The following is a 15,517-nucleotide window of genomic DNA, read 5'->3' as shown; positions in this document are numbered from 1 at the left end:
ACTTGTTCCCCACTGGGACCCGTGAGTAGATCCTGGCCTTCCACTTTCTGTCGCTGAGTGGAGACCACCCAGAAAGTCAGATTTCTGCCACTCGGGCACTGGCTGCCTTGTGCCCCTTACCGCCGCCACTCAGGCAGAGCCGCCGGCGGCGGGCATAAAGCGATTCCCTTGCCTCCTTGCCACCGCGAGCTGGGGAGATGCCCTCCAATCGACGGGGGAAGCCAGCGGAGGGTTGCCCCATTGTTTCAGGAGCTGCACTCTGCGTAGACGGGTCTCCGCTTCGCCCGCCCGTGTGTATGACCCCGCCAAGGAGGTCGGCTCCACAGTCACCATGGCCCATTGTGCCACCACTGGGTGAAGTCCCTCTCGGAAGAAGTGGATCTTCACCTGCTCCAGCCAGTCCTGGACCACCCCGGCTAGCTGGCGGAACTCTGAGACATACTCACGGATTGGGACCGTTGCCGGATCTGCTGCAGCCTGACCAGGGCCTTCTCCTCCTTGAACGGGTGCTCAAACTGCCGCCGCAGGGCCAACATGAAGTGAATGAAGGACCGCAATTCAGGCGCCCGGCCCTGGTAAAGTCCCATGTACTAACTGGCTGCCACTCCCTCCAGGAGAGCACCCACCTCATGTACCTGCTTGACCTCATCCTCGTAGTCACCGCCGTGCTTTTTAAAATAATGTTTATTAGAATTAATATATACGTATAAATGTTGCTTCATCAACAGTATGTCCATCTACTTACATACTCCGTTGTTCAAAAAATCAATAACCGAGGAAAAAAAAGAAACAATCACCTGACACTATACAATGACGTTATCTATAACGTAATTAAAAAATCTTACTTCCCCATTTGGAAGTTTGATATCCATTATTTGATATTCAACGGGGGTTGTGGCCCGGGAGGGCCCAGTGGCCCCAGCTGCCTGGGCGGCTCATTGTTGGGGGACGCGGGCACCAGCCACTTAGCCACTCCAGTGACTTTGTGGCCGGCAACTGTGGCGGATCCTGGCTTGATCAACTCTGCCCGCCTCATGCGTGGAGCTTAAGGAGGAGCTCCATGTTGCACCATAGGAAGTTTATCTCTTGCCGCATTTCATCTCGTTCTCGCCACCAGGCACCCGTGCGCCACTCAGGGGCCCACGCCCCTGCCCGGACCTGGGCCCGTGACCACTCACTTTGCGCTGCCGGGTCCCACTCCGAATAAATGTCCTGGTCTATGGGCTGCATGAGCCAAGTAGACACATGCCGCCCAGTCACCTTGGCCCCCCAGCACGGCCGCCAAGAGGGGGCCCAAGTGTAGGGCAATCCCATGCTCTCCCCACCGCTGGTGCTTTGCGCAGCACCCAAGGGAGGGTCATGTCAGTCGGGGATGAGGGCATCCTTCTCATCTCCTGAGTCTGGGTCGCAGGGCTCTTTGTCCTTCTCCGGGACCAGCCCCGTCCCCTCATCAGGTTCACCAATGAGGGACCCGCTAGTCGTTCTATCCTGTAAGGAATCAGCAAGGTCCAGTCCAAAAGTAACCTTAATAGTTCTTTAATGAGCTGGCTTTCATGATCGACTCTACAGGCAATGCAGAATCTAACCCCCCCCCCCTTGTCGAGCGGCCGCTTTTACGGGCCTCTCTTCCCGCCAAGAACTGAACATAAACAATTACTCATTCCCACAACCCAGCAGAAGTTTCACACAGACAGAAAACAAGGTTAAGCAAGCGATTACACCTGCGCTGGGCAAGCAGCCCAACGCTCCGGAGGAATCTCCTCCAAGGCCTTAACCAACAACTGTAACTAAATCACAACCTTACACTCTGCCTCTCCAAAGAAGGCCCCCTCCCCCCGGCTTATGCTTTATGAAATGCAGAAATCAAAGAGGGAGCAGCAATATTTTCAGAATAAATCCACTGGTTTTTTCCAGAAGGGTACCCCACCCACGAGACCAGATATTGCAAACGATTGCGGGAATAGCGGGAGTCCAGGACAGCATCAATCTCATAGTGCTTGTGACCGTCAATAATAACTGGTGGGGGTTTCTCTGGAGGGCCGCGCCAGACATCGGAATCTGGAGCCCATTTGAGTAAGCTGGAATGAAACACAGGATGGATGTTGCTTAACGAGTTAGGTAAATCAAGGCGAGCAGTCACATTATTAATAACTTGCTTAATCTGAAAAGGCCCTATGAACTTTTTTCCAATTTGGAATATTTGTGTACATCCCTCAGGTTTTTGGTGGACTAATAGACCCACTTCCCTACTTGCAAAGGAAAATCAGCTCGGTGCTTGTCAGCTTGCATTTTTTGAGCTTCCTGAGCATGGGAGAGTGCTGAAGTCACCGACTTCTATCCCTCCACCAAGGTTTGAATCCACTCCTTAAACTCTGGAGGCTGCTGCGGTTGATCGTTGAGGAGGGGAAATGGAGGAATGATTGCCCTGTCACCACTTCAAATGGTGTTTTATTGGTGCTGCTGGGAATGGCATTATTGTAGGCATATTCAGCAAAGGGCAATAAATCAAACCAATTGTTTTGATAGTAGTTTGTATAACAACGCAGATATTGCTCCAACGTACGGTTGGTCCGTTCCAACTGACCATCGCTTTGCATGTGGTACGGGGCAGTGACCGCGGGAGTGGTCCCTAATAGTTCCAAAAATGCCTTCCAGAACTTAGATATGAACTGGGGGCCGCGGTCTGAAATTATCTTACTAGGAGAGGAGTGCAACCGATAGATATGTTGAAGAAACAACCTGGCTAGTTTGGGCGCAGATGGAATGGTGGGGCACGGAATAAAATGCGCCTGTTTGGAAAATAAATCCACAACCACCCACAAAACAGTATTGCCGTGGCTCTCCAAGAGATCAGTGAAGAAATCCATGGAAATAATTTGCCAGGGCCAGGAGGCAGGCTGTATCGGTTGCAATAACCCATGGGGCTTCCCAGTAATGGGCTTAGCCTCCGCACAAGTTGGGCAGCCCTTCACGTATGCCTCAATGCCCTTGCGCATAGCACGCCACCAGAATTGACGCCGTAGAAGATGAAGTGTTTTCAAAAACCCGTAATGTCCCGCCTGCTTGGCATCATGACCAGCAAGCAGCACTTGTTTGCGTAGAGGAGGCGGAACATACCAACATTCCCCCCTTCGCCAAACCCCACCCTTCAACGTGAGTAGGGAATCAGTGTCCTCTGGAGGGATGGCCTGGCGTCCCGCCTCCCGAAGTTGCTGTAGGAAGGGCGAGACTATGTCAGGGATGACCAGTGAAGGGGGCGGGTCTGAGCTGGACGTTTGTGATCGGGTTACTGCCAATCCCAGCTGTGATGGAGACAACACTGTGCGTGGTATAGCACGTAAGGACGGTTCCACCCCCTTGGGAAGACGGGAGAGTGCGTCTGCTAGTTTGTTGCTCTTACCAGGGAAAAAATGGACAGAAAAACAAAACCTGGAAAAGAAATCGGCCCAACGCAGCTGTTTGGCGGACATTTTAGTGGGGGTAGTCAGGGCTGCCAAGTTTTTATGATCCGACCAAACCTGGAATGGATGGGCGGCCCCCTCCAACCAATGCCGCCAAGTACTAAGAGCCTCCTTAATTGCTGCAGTTTATCACCAACTGTCCAGTTTAACTCAGGTCCAGACAACTTTTTTGATAAGTAAGCACACGGAACCAGTTTATTTTCTTTATTTTTCTGGAGCAGGGCAGCCCCCAATGCTTTGTCGGAGGCATCGATGTGCACCACGAAAGGCAGGGTCGGATCAGGGTGTTTTAAAATGGGCTCCGTGGTGAAAGCCTTTTTGAGACGTTGGAAGGATTGTTGGCAGGCAGGAGACCAAGTGAGGAGCGCACCTGGTTTTGTGGCTAACGGACCCTGTCTTCGGTGACCATTCGTGTAACCGGTTTGTAATCTACGTGTTGGCGTGCGGTAATGTGTCTCTCAGGCGGAGCCCGATCCATCGACTCTCCACCACCCGGATCGATGGGCTCTCAGTGCACCTCGAGACATTCGGTAGCCACTGTGCATTGAGCCATCAGAGTGGCTTCATCCACTTGCTCTTTCAGTTGGAGAAAAGCCATGCTTCGGCTGAGCCGAGGCCTGGAAAGAGCAACCTACGAGATTCCAGCAATCACAAAACTGCAGCATTCCCAATGCCCTTCGCAATTTACCAGTAGTTTGGGAGTATGAGAGGTAATGGGGCCTCCGCTCATGGGACTACCATCCATTTGATCAAAAATAATAGTTTTCCGTAGGAGAATGGGCATAAGTTTCAGAGCCTCAACCAGACGGGGGTAGATCAGACAGTGGGAACAGCCAGCGTCGACTAGAGTTTGCACAACCAGTTTGGGAGAACCTGGTCTGCCAGATAACACAAGGGGGATGACAATAGCCTCATTCACCCACTCAGGTGTGGGAGCGTCCCAAGGAGTAGGCGGTTCATCCTCCTACGTGAGGCATCATTGAGTGGGCAACCCCTATCGATGGCTTGGATGGTTTAGCAACTGGTGTAGAGGTAGTCGGGGTAGCTGGGCGCTTTGCAAGACAGGTAGCGGCCATGTGCCTCTCATCCCCACAGTACAGGCAGAGGCCGAGCCACCTACAACAGGCATTCTCATCGGCTGAAAGTTGGTGTTGCGGGGGGAGTGGTGCGAGTGGGCTTGGTACTGGCGGGAGTTCCATGGCGTGGGTGCGCAAGTGGAGAATGACTAGATGATACCCTGAGGGTGGCTGCTTCATGCATGCGGGCGTCCGCCATTCCGGTGAGTATGATCCACTCCATCAGGGTATGGGGCCTGTCCCGAACCAAAGCCCAATTCAGCAGATCAGGGTGCAAAGCTTTCTTGAAAGCAAATATCTTGACAGGATCATCCCAATCGGGGATTTTACTGGTCACGGTGCAGAATTTTTCACGAATTCCACATAAGGGATCTTGCCTTGCCACATCTCCATCAATTCTTGCTTGGCCTGTTCCCCAACAAACGGGTTCTTGAACCGGCGTCGCAGGGCCATCATGAAATCTTGGAAGTTATGCAGCTCTCCAGCTGCACGTTGAAACAGTCCCACGTACCAATTGGCAGCAGCACCATCCAGCATGGATCCCACCTCATACACACGTTGAATGTCAGTCAGGTACTGGCGCTCGTACTGTAGCATATGAGTATTCACCTGGACCAGAAAGGCGGGAAGTAACTCTTGAGTCCCATCAAATCTCATGGCCAGCCGGACTTGGGGCAGGAACGGAGGAGGAGCCCCATAAGGCACAAAGTTCAGGAACGGAGGAGGAGCCCCATAAGGCACTTCACTCAGGAGGGTGAAGTGGTGGCATCAGAGGCAGAACAGGCGAAGGCGCTGGCTGCACCGGTGGGATGGCAAGCCTCCGGGTGGAGGTACAGGCACTGGCTGAGCTGGAGGCACGGATGCTGGCGGAGCTGGAGGCACGGGAGCTGGTTGAGCTGGAGCTGGAGGGGCTGGCACAGGTGGCACCAGCAGAGGGGACACTGGGATCAGAACTGGGGCTGGTGGAGCTGGCAGAGCCCCTCCTGCCAGTGGTGTTGCTTGAGCCAAGGTGGTGCATAATTGCTCCGTGTCCTGTTCCGTGTAGAGCCCGACAGTAATCGTCCCTCTCGGCTTGCCAGGCTCCTTCCGAGGTCTGCAGGAGTCACCAAGCCTCTGCCTCCAAGGCAGCAATATCTTCTGCAGAATGATCTCCAAATGTCAGGTTGCCAGTGAGGGGTGCAGTGGCCCACGAAGCACTTCCAAAGCCCTGGGTCTGCGAGTCCCTCTGGCCTAGACCCCTGCAACGGCGTACGGTCGCTCCTTATGAGCTGTCTAATGGGGCAGTCATGAAAGGATTTATACAGTTCAAGCCGTGCAGCCGAGGCACCCCCACCTACAGGTGGAAGGTCTCCTTCAGGTGGTTCAGAGGCAGTATCAGATGTTCCTATTAAGTCCAAAGGAAGAGGATGCACCCCCTAGCTAGCTGTCTGCAGCAACCGATGCACCCCTAGCTGTTCTCCGCCCGAGAACATTGTTCCAAGAAAAGTCCTTGATAACAGTAGCAAAATGAAAAGGCGAAATCCCAGCTAGGCACAGCAGCATGGAATTCAACCTATGAGCAGTTCTGGCTTAATGTCAAAATCCCAAAAACTGAAACAAACTCATGTGTAAGAACAGCAGTTTATTCAGGATTGTGGATCTTCTCTGGACAAAGCCAGAACTGACTTTGCCCACACAAAATCCAGTAATTAAAACAGCTTGCCCCCCCACCCCATCCTGGGAAAGCATGCCTAAAACCTTGGCCAGCATCTGGGAAGTGAAACCTTGGCCAGCACCTGGGAAGTGAAATCACATACAAGAAACAGTCAAAAGGCAGACAGTAATGTATTTAACCCATTCCACACACCCCGTTTTACAGAAAGCAGCATAAGTGAATACCCAATTCTAATAGGCCTCCTGATACCCTGACTCTCAGGGAGATCAGTGATAAAATCCATGGAAACAATCTGCCATGGACGACCATGCCCATGCCCTGGGGCTATGGGTTGCAAAAGCCCATGGGGTTTTCCAGGAATTGTTTTAGTTACAGCACAAACTGGGCAGCCCCTAACATACTCCTGAATGTCTTTGCGCATAGACCGCCACCAAAACTGGTGGCACAACAAATGCAAGGTTTTTAGAAAACCAAAATGACCTGCAGATTTAGCATCATGACCGGCAAAAATGATCAATTTTCGAAGTTCAGGAGATACGTACAAACAATCCCTTTTTCGCCACACCCCCTCCCGTAATTGTAGGGACGGTCCCCCCTCATCATCAACAAAGGCGAGGCATATTCAGGGAGAGCCGTAGGCGGGGAGGATGGGAGGAATGGAGTTGCTGGAGGTTCGGACTGAGCGCGCGTTTGAGCATGGGTGACAGCGAGACCCAATCGCGAAGGAGTAAGTACAGTTTATGGAATGGCATGCAATGAAGTTTCCGCCCCCAAGGGGAGGCGTGACAGGGCATCTGCTAAACGGTTGGTTTTGCCAGGGAAAAATGCACTGTACATTGGAATCAGGCTACCATCCATTTGGGTGAACGGTATGGGCGTGAGCAGGGGAATTAACTGTAATCCGAGCTCCTCTGCCACTTGCGGGCGCATAAGGCAGTGTGAACACCCAGAGTCAACAAGGGCACGAGCTAAAATACGAGTGTTAGCAGGATCGGATAACGTGGTAAGGAGGGTAAGGGGAATGCCACCTTCACTCAACGCATCCCTCGGGTGTTCCATAGATTCAGGTACTGCCTTCGAAAGGCCAATCCCAATGGACTCCTCTTTGATTTCGGGGAACTCAATTTCCTCAGCAGCTAGGGCTTTCTTGGGGCAGGAAGCAGCCATATGACTGGACTCCCCACAATAGAGACAGAGCCCTAGGTGTTGCCTTTCAGAGACTGTTTCTGTTGCAGCTGTAGTGGTGGATGTGGAAACGGGAATGGAGGGTGCCTAGTTGGTTGAGACTTAGAATCCAATCCTTTAGATAGATTGAGTCTGGTGGCAATGACACTGCCAACCTCGATCCATTCCACCACCATTTGGGGCTCATTGTTCATGACCACCCAACGCTGGATTTCTGGGTGAACAGCATCGTAAAACATCCCAGCTTTCATCTGGTCAGGCCAGTCAGAAATTTTACTCGATAGGGCACGGAACTGGCGAGCAAAATCCAACAATGGTTTATTGCCCTGTTGAAGGGTTTTAACAGCTCGTTTGGCATTATTGCTGGCATTATGATCTTCAAAACGCAGGCGCAAACCTCAAAGGAAATCAGCTAAGGAGTTAAGTTTCACCGCATTGGTGTCAAACAGTTCCACAAACCATTCTGCCGCTTCACCATCCAACAGCGACCCGATATCCCTCACTTTTTCGTTCTCCGACCGATACATATCATCATGGTGCCCCCTCACTGCTCTGTGTCTGGGGCAGTTACATCAGGACCTCCTCATATGAGGAGTCCCACGCCCCCCCCCCTTCATGGAGGTAGGTTTTAAATTGGGATTGGTCGCCTTCTGTTTATTATGTATTATGGTCGTTGTTTTTATGAGTATTAAGTATTTTATGGGATGGAGCCTATGTATTTATATTTGTATGATTGCTCCTGTTGATATTTAGATAATGTTGTTCACCGCCCGGAGCCCTTCGGGGATCGGGCAGTATATAAATTGAAAACATAAAAATAAATAAATAAATAAATATTCCTTCATATGAGGGTCAAGTTGTAGAATAAAGTAAGGCAACTTAGACGCGGTCCCATCGAAATGAGCCAGAATATGTAGGCAAGTAAAACCGCGACCCAGGAGTCCCGGTGGGGGAACTCCCATTTGCTGGTCATGCGAAGGTTGAGTAAGGACAGAATGACACACCGCTGGGTCCTGGTGTGGTTGCTGTGGGAGGTGAGCCGCTGGAGCATGACCAGCTGCTGGTGGCCGGAGACGCGCCACTTCCCTCTGCCACTGTGTGCGGTCCATGTCAAGGCTCTGATGTTCTAAGTGCCTCTCAAAGCTGAGCTCAAGGGAATGAGTTCAAGAATTATGTGGTTACCCACTTCAGTCAGCATGGTGGAGGTCTGCCTCCCGCAACACAGCACACCGTTCGAGGTTGTAACTGGCAAATGGGAGCCCATTGCAGAGGTGAAAACTTGAGCCCCCTCCCCTGGCAGCTCTCCTGGCCCATACCTCACACCCCAATTTCCCTTATGCATGACAGTCCATGGAGGCAGGCACACCCTGGTGAACAGCCATGCTGCTGGGCTGGGGTACAGGAGGCTGAGTTGCTGGGAACGAGGAAAGGAGGTTGGGGGATTGGACCCTTGTTTAGCCTGTCAATACATGGATCCTGCTCCCTTTGGGTCCTGCCTGCGTTACTCGTTAAGAGCTCAAAACTGGAAGAAGCCAGCAGCAGACTGTGGACTTTGTTGTCCCTGTTGCATGTTGGTAAAGTCGTTACTCAGTAGCACTACGCTTTTTCCATTTTTTTTGGCTGTTCCTGTCACTAAGGTACCTCAGAGATCGCTCTAAGCAGGGAGCTGTCTTAAGTTGCATATGATTGTGAAGAATAAGCACTATTGTATAATTTTTCTTTTCTTGTTTTGCATTTTAGTCCATAGTGAGTTCTATGAAGCAGGCCTGTGAAATTCTTTCAGATGATCCAGAGGGTGGAGCAGCACGCATTCCCTATGACACCTTTGCATTTCTCTACTCTTACCTGGCTGGCATGGATAAAGAAATACCAGAAGGAGAAGCAGAATCTTTTCTCTCTGCTCTTAAGGAACAAGTGTAAGTATGGACTGGATGTGTGTCTGCTGTAGTGTAGGCCTCCATGGGATCATTCTTCTTTCATTACACTTGGATTTTCCTATGTAGCTGTCAGGAGTGGTGCCTGCCTCCTCCTGGCATTGGACAAAAGGGGCATTGATAGTGACACCTAGGTGAAGGAGTATCGTTTCAGCTGGGGTGGGAGCTCGCACACCAACCTTCTATGTACCTACACCTGTCATATGTTAATGGACCTTTCTTTCTTTGATTTGTTTCTTTGCACTTAGACATGTAGATAAGTAGGCTGATCCTGCTTGGTACTCTGGATGGGAGGGGGGAGTAATAGAGGCCGTGGGTGCAGCCCAGCAGGAGACTATCCTGACCTTGGGATACTTGTCATCTAAAACAAAGCCTTTCACACCTTGTTTTCTCACATTCTCGGGGAAATTGGGAGAGGGGATTCCAAGGGAGCAAAAGGGGAATAAATATGACTGTAAAAGCCAGGATCGCCAGAACTGGCTTTCTGAAGCTGAGTCCTTGCTGCCAACCCAATAAAGACTACTGATCCTGTATCCAGAGTCTGCTTATTGATCGTTGGTCCAAGACCTAACAGTAGCCCTTTTTTCAGTTTAACTGTGTCTTGTGAACCTGTGAGTTTTCCCAAGCAGATTAATAAAGTCTGGCTTTTGCTGCTGCTTTGAAGGAAGACTGATCTTTCAGTCCTCATGAACACTGTGCACATATCCCATTACCACACTGCTATGGTGTGCCATTTAGTGAGTTGGGATTGTGGTCAAATCAAAACAGACACAGCTTAGAAAAAATAGGGGTATTATTAAATTATTATTAAAATATGTGGTTGTCTTGATGTAACAGTGGCTAAGCTAAAGAGAGGGAGTATCAGTGTTTGTGGGGATCCACTAAGTATATCTCTTTTGAAGCTTAAAACATTTTAACAGTTGACATGTTTTTCAGTCTCTCTACCACAGTAGTTCTTTCCTCCTTCTCCTCTCTTCTACACAAATCCCTCTTACCTTTTTAGCATTAATCATGGTATAACAGTGTATGTTATTGAGGAGAGGTTAATGTTAACCAGCATTTCAAAGCAACTACAAACCATAGTTTCAAACTCGATTTTAAGATAAACATGATTAGCAGAAGTTCAGATGCAATGATATATAATTATGTAACTGAAAAGGGAAGAGATGAAATTTGCTGATTAACCATGGTTGAAAGATCAGGAAATGTTGTAATAGCCCAAAGCAATGCTATAATATCTGGTCCACATGTAATGGGCAGAGAGAGACAGTAGCCATGCCTCTGATAGCTTTCTCCAACATGGGATTCAAGGTAGCTTACTAATAGTTTTTCAAACAAAAAATTAAAATAACACATTACTCTTCATTGAAACTTAGAACACAAATATAAAACTGAAGAACAGCTTAAAACAAGGCAGGATCAGCTCAGCAGCCAGATCACCACAATGTAGGAAAAAATATTACAGTGATGTGGCATGTATGTGTGTGTTGGTTATGTGCTGTCAAGTCGCTTCTTACTCAGGGTGACCCATGAGTGCCCTCTAAAATGTCCTGTCATCAACGGCCTGGCTCATGCCTTACAAACTGAGAGCCATGGTTTCCTTTATGGAGTCAGTCCATCTGATAGTGTGACTTTCTCTGTTCCTACTGCATTCTACTTTTCCTAGCATCATTGACTTTTCCAGTGAGACTCATCTTCTCATTATGCGACCAAGTATTTTTATTTATTTATTGTTGCAGTCAATTGACCTGTATAACATAAATACAACAGAAAACAATATCTGATCAACAATAACAACCAAATCCATAGATTAAAAGAACAGAAGAGGTAAGGTTACATAGGCAGGTACAAAATATTACAACAGGGAAACGACAGCTTGAAATCTCTGGTTTTTAATTCTGAAAACCTCGGCCAGAATTTTTGAACCTCTAATGTAATCCTAACATTTTTGTCTTCTAACAAAAAAATTATGCAGGATTTGTCTGTACTGCCTCAACCAAGTATGATAGCCTCAGTTTAGTCATTTTAGCTTCTAGGGACAGTTCAGACTTGATCTAGAACCCACTGGTTTGTTTGGTTTTTGGAAATCTATGATAGCTTTCACACTCCCTTCCATTCTTCCTGTCAGCTTTCTTCATTGTTGGCATATTTTTGTCAAAACTTTGATGGACTCTGTTTCTGTGGCCTGGAATAGTTATATTAAAATCCTATCTGCTCCTGTGATTTGTTTCTCCAACTTCTTTCACTTAGGGCGTTTCCGCATGGCCACGCTTAGGCGGTGCATCCAAGTATCTGACGCCAATGCTTTTACCCCAGGACCGTTAAACAAGCGGTCCCCGGTAGAAACTGAGAAGTGACTGTGCTCTGTCGCCCAAACGCCTTCCCTTCCCTCTGACCTTCTGGCGCGTTGCCCAGGCCAGGGGACATGCCCCCAGCCCTGCGCGACAGCTCTGGAGTCGCAGGGCGGGGGGCGTGTCCCCAGACCTGGACGACGCACCGGAAGGTCGGAGGGAAGGGAAGGCGTTCGGGAAAGAGGGGGATGGCGCCTTCCAGCCGCTGCCGTTCGCACGGCAGTGGTTGGAAGCCGCTGCTTCTGAAAAACCTCGTTAGGAACAAGATCTGCCAGACCACAGCCACAGAGCCGGGAAAACGTACAACAACCAAAAATTGAAAGTGATGCTGTTTGGGGGGTGGGTGGGAAATCTACCCTGAAACAGCATCATTTTCAATGTTGTTTAAACTAGGGAGCCCAGAGTCTCCCTGTAAGGTGGATTTAAAAGGAGAATCTGGGCTCTCTAGTCTAAACAACATTGAAAGTGATGCTGTTTCAGGGTGGATTCTCCCTTTATAGGAGATTTAAAAGGAGAATCTGGGCTTGCCTGCATCTGTGGCTGTAATCTTTAGAGGTGTATCACAGAGAGAAGTCTGTTGTAAACTGTCCAGACTTCTCTTATAACAGACTTCTCTCTGTGATAATACCTCTGAAGATGCCAGCCACAGATGCAGGCGAAACATTAGGAACAAGTTCTACCAGACAACAGCCACACAGCCTGTAAAACCCACAACAACCAGTTCAATCCAGCCGTGAAAGCCTTCAACAATATTTTCAATGTTTTTTAATCTAGGGAGCCCAAATTCTCCCTTTGAATCCACTCTGAAGGGGGTGAATTTAAAGGGAGAATCTGGGGAAAATTTGAAGGTGCCTGTCAGGGGAGCAATTTTTAAGCTAGCAGTACCAAAATTTCAGGCTATATTCTGGAGCCTCTCCTTCTGATACCACTCAGGTTTGGTGAAGTTTGGTTCAGGGGGTCCAAAATTATGGACCCTCAAAAGGGTAGCCCCATCTACTATTAGCTCCCATTGGTTGCGGGATGGGGCATCCACTTCGGGGGTCCATAGCTTTGGACTCCCGGAACCAAACTTCACAAAACCTGGCTGGTATCACTAGGAGACTATCCTGATGATACCACATAGTTTTAGTGAAGTTTGGGTCAGGGGGTTCAAAGTTATGGACACTCAAAAGGGTCTACTATTAGTTCCCATTGGAAACAATGGGGGATGGGGTACCTCCTTTGGGGGTGCATAGCTTTGGATCCCCTGAACCAAACCTCACAAACCTTGGCTGGTCTCATCAGGAGTGTCCCCTGATGATACTCTGATATTGTGGTGTCACTAGCCATGCCCGCTGCTGGCCAAAAAGTGAAAAAACACTAAACAAAAAAACCACACAAATGAACCTGAAATATTTGTACGCACCTCCCGTTGTGACCAAAGGGGGGGCACCCGGGGACATGGGTCCCTAGGCAAATACGCCTCTGGGTCGCACCACTGCTTTATATAAGGGCATGACAATTTTTGCAGTTTTATTCTCAATTCCTTTCCTTATTATCCCTAGCATAGAGTTTGCCTTTTTCACAGCTGCCATGCATTGAGTTGACATTCCCATGGAACTATCAACTAAGATGCCCAAATCCCTTTCCTGGTCTGTGACTGATAGCACTGACCCCTGTAGCGTGTGTATGAAGTTTGGATTTTTTGCCCCTATGTGCATCACTTTACATTTTGCTACATTGAACGGCATTAGCCCACTCACATAATTTATCAAGGTCTGCTTGGAGCTTTTTGCAGTCCTTTGCGGTTCTCACCATCCTGCATAATTTGGTATCATCTGCAAACTTGGCCACCATGCTACCCACCCCTACTTCCAGGTCTTTATGAATAGGTTAAACAGCACTGGTCCCAAAACGGATCCTTGGGGGACATCACTCCTTACATCTCTCCATTGTGAAAACTTCCCATTTATACTCACCCTTTGCTTCCTGTTTCATAACCAGTTTTTAATCCATAGGAGGAATTCCCCTCTTATTCCTAGATTGCTGAGTTTTCTCAGTAGTCTCTGGTGAGGAACTTTGTCAAAAGCCTTTTGGAAATCCAAGTAGACAATGTCCAATGTTCCTTATGCCTGTTTACACCCTCAAAGAACTCTAGTAAGTTTGTAAGACAGGACTTGCCTCTACAAAAGCCATGCTGACTCTTCCTCAGCAGATCTTGCTTTTCTACATGTTTAATAATTTTATCTTTAATGATAGATTCTACTAATTTACCAGAAAGAGATGTCAAACTGACTGGCCTGTAATTTCCTGGGTCCCCCCTAGACCCTTTCTTAAAGATTGGTGTTACATTGGCCATCTTCCAGTCTTCAGGGATGGAGGCTGATTTCAGGGATAAGTTGCATTTGTTTAGCTTTTATTTTATTTAGTTTAAGGCTGCCAGAACCTCTTCCTTGTCTACCACTAGCTTCTCTAGTTCCTCGGAATCGCCTCCTAAGAAGTTTGGTTCAGGCACAGGAATTTTCCTCACCTTCTCTTGGGTGAAGACAGATGCAAAGCATTCATTCAGCTTCTCTGCAATCTCCCTCTCATCTTTTAGCACACCTTTTGTTCCTTCGTCATCTAATGGGCCTACCGCTTCCCTAGCTGGCTTCCTACTTTTGATGTGCTTGAAGAACTGTTTGTTGCTGGTCTTGATGTTCGCAGCCTCATAATCCTTTTTTGCCTCCCTTACAGCTAACTTGCTTCTCTTTTGCCACCATTTGTGTTCCCTCTGGTATTCTTCATCAGTTGAGCTGGACTTCCATTTTCTAAAAGACATATTTTTTCTGATAATTTCCTCAACCTCCCTTGTTAACCATGGTGGCTTTCTTTTGGACTGGGCGCTGCCTTTCCTAACCTGCGGAACACATTCCAGCTGAGTTTTTATTACTGTGTTTTTAAATAACCTCCAAGCATCTTGAACAGTTTTGACTCTCTTGATTTTCCCATTCAGCTTCCTGCACACTATCCCCCTCATCTTTAAGAAATTTCCCTTTCTGAAGGCGAATGTAATTACATTAGTAGTTGTCATTTGTTTGCATGCAGAGATACGGAATCTGACAGCAATCTGACAGCATTGTGGTCACTGTTCCCCATCGTTTTTGCTTTTGTTGGCCTCTCTAATTTTTCCATCTCAAAATCCTCTTGTGTGCTTTGGTCAGGGGAACAATAATATATTCCTAATATTAGACTATCCTTCACGCCTTGTATTGATCTCTACAGTGCTTCTGTAGGGGAATCAGCTCCCCTTGCATTGTCTATTTTATGTGACACTTCTCTGTAATGTAGAGGGCAACACCACCCCCGATAAGCCCTGTTTTATCCTTCCTGTAGAGCCTGTACCCTGGGATAACAGCATCCCACTGGTTCTCCTCATTCCACCATGTCTCTGTGATGCCCACTATATCAATGCCCTCCTTCAAAACTCTGTACTCCAGCTCCCCCATGTTAGATCGAAGGCTTCTACTATTAGCATAGACACACCTGTATACCCTGTCTCTGTCCCTAACCTGAGATTTATGTGCATTGTCCTCTAGTCCTTTGTAGACACTTATCACCTATAACCATGGTGGCAAACCTTTGGCACTCCAGATGTTATGGACTACAATTCCCATCAGCCCCTGCCAGCATGGCCAATTGGCAGGGGCTGGTGGGAATTGTCATCATTAACATCTGGAGTGCCAAAGGTTCGCCACCACTGACCAATAATATGCACATTGCTATGTTCCATGCTTGTATGTGGTTGATTTAGAAAAACCTCCCTCTCTGTCAGCATCCTGATAGATACTGTATTCCAAACCGAAGTCACCTCAGCTCCTGTTGACTTTCCCCCAGG

The 15,517-nt window shown here is 48.4% G+C and overlaps 1 protein-coding gene across 1 annotated transcript in view; it reads left to right on the top strand.

Annotated features, from left to right (window-relative positions):
• Positions 1-15,517, top strand: part of ROPN1L (rhophilin associated tail protein 1 like) — a 52,443-nt gene that overhangs the window by 17,545 nt on the left and 19,381 nt on the right. The window contains exon 5 of the mRNA XM_048509214.1: positions 9,117-9,292. Within this exon, the coding sequence (XP_048365171.1) occupies positions 9,117-9,292 (176 nt within the window). The remainder of the gene's footprint in view (positions 1-9,116; positions 9,293-15,517) is intronic.

Source organism: Sphaerodactylus townsendi, linkage group LG10 (assembly GCF_021028975.2).
Source record: "Sphaerodactylus townsendi isolate TG3544 linkage group LG10, MPM_Stown_v2.3, whole genome shotgun sequence".
In the NCBI taxonomy this organism is placed as follows: Eukaryota; Metazoa; Chordata; class Lepidosauria; order Squamata; family Sphaerodactylidae; genus Sphaerodactylus; species Sphaerodactylus townsendi.
The sequence above is the reverse complement of the archived record's forward strand: the minus strand, read 5'-3'. Positions and strand labels throughout refer to the sequence as shown.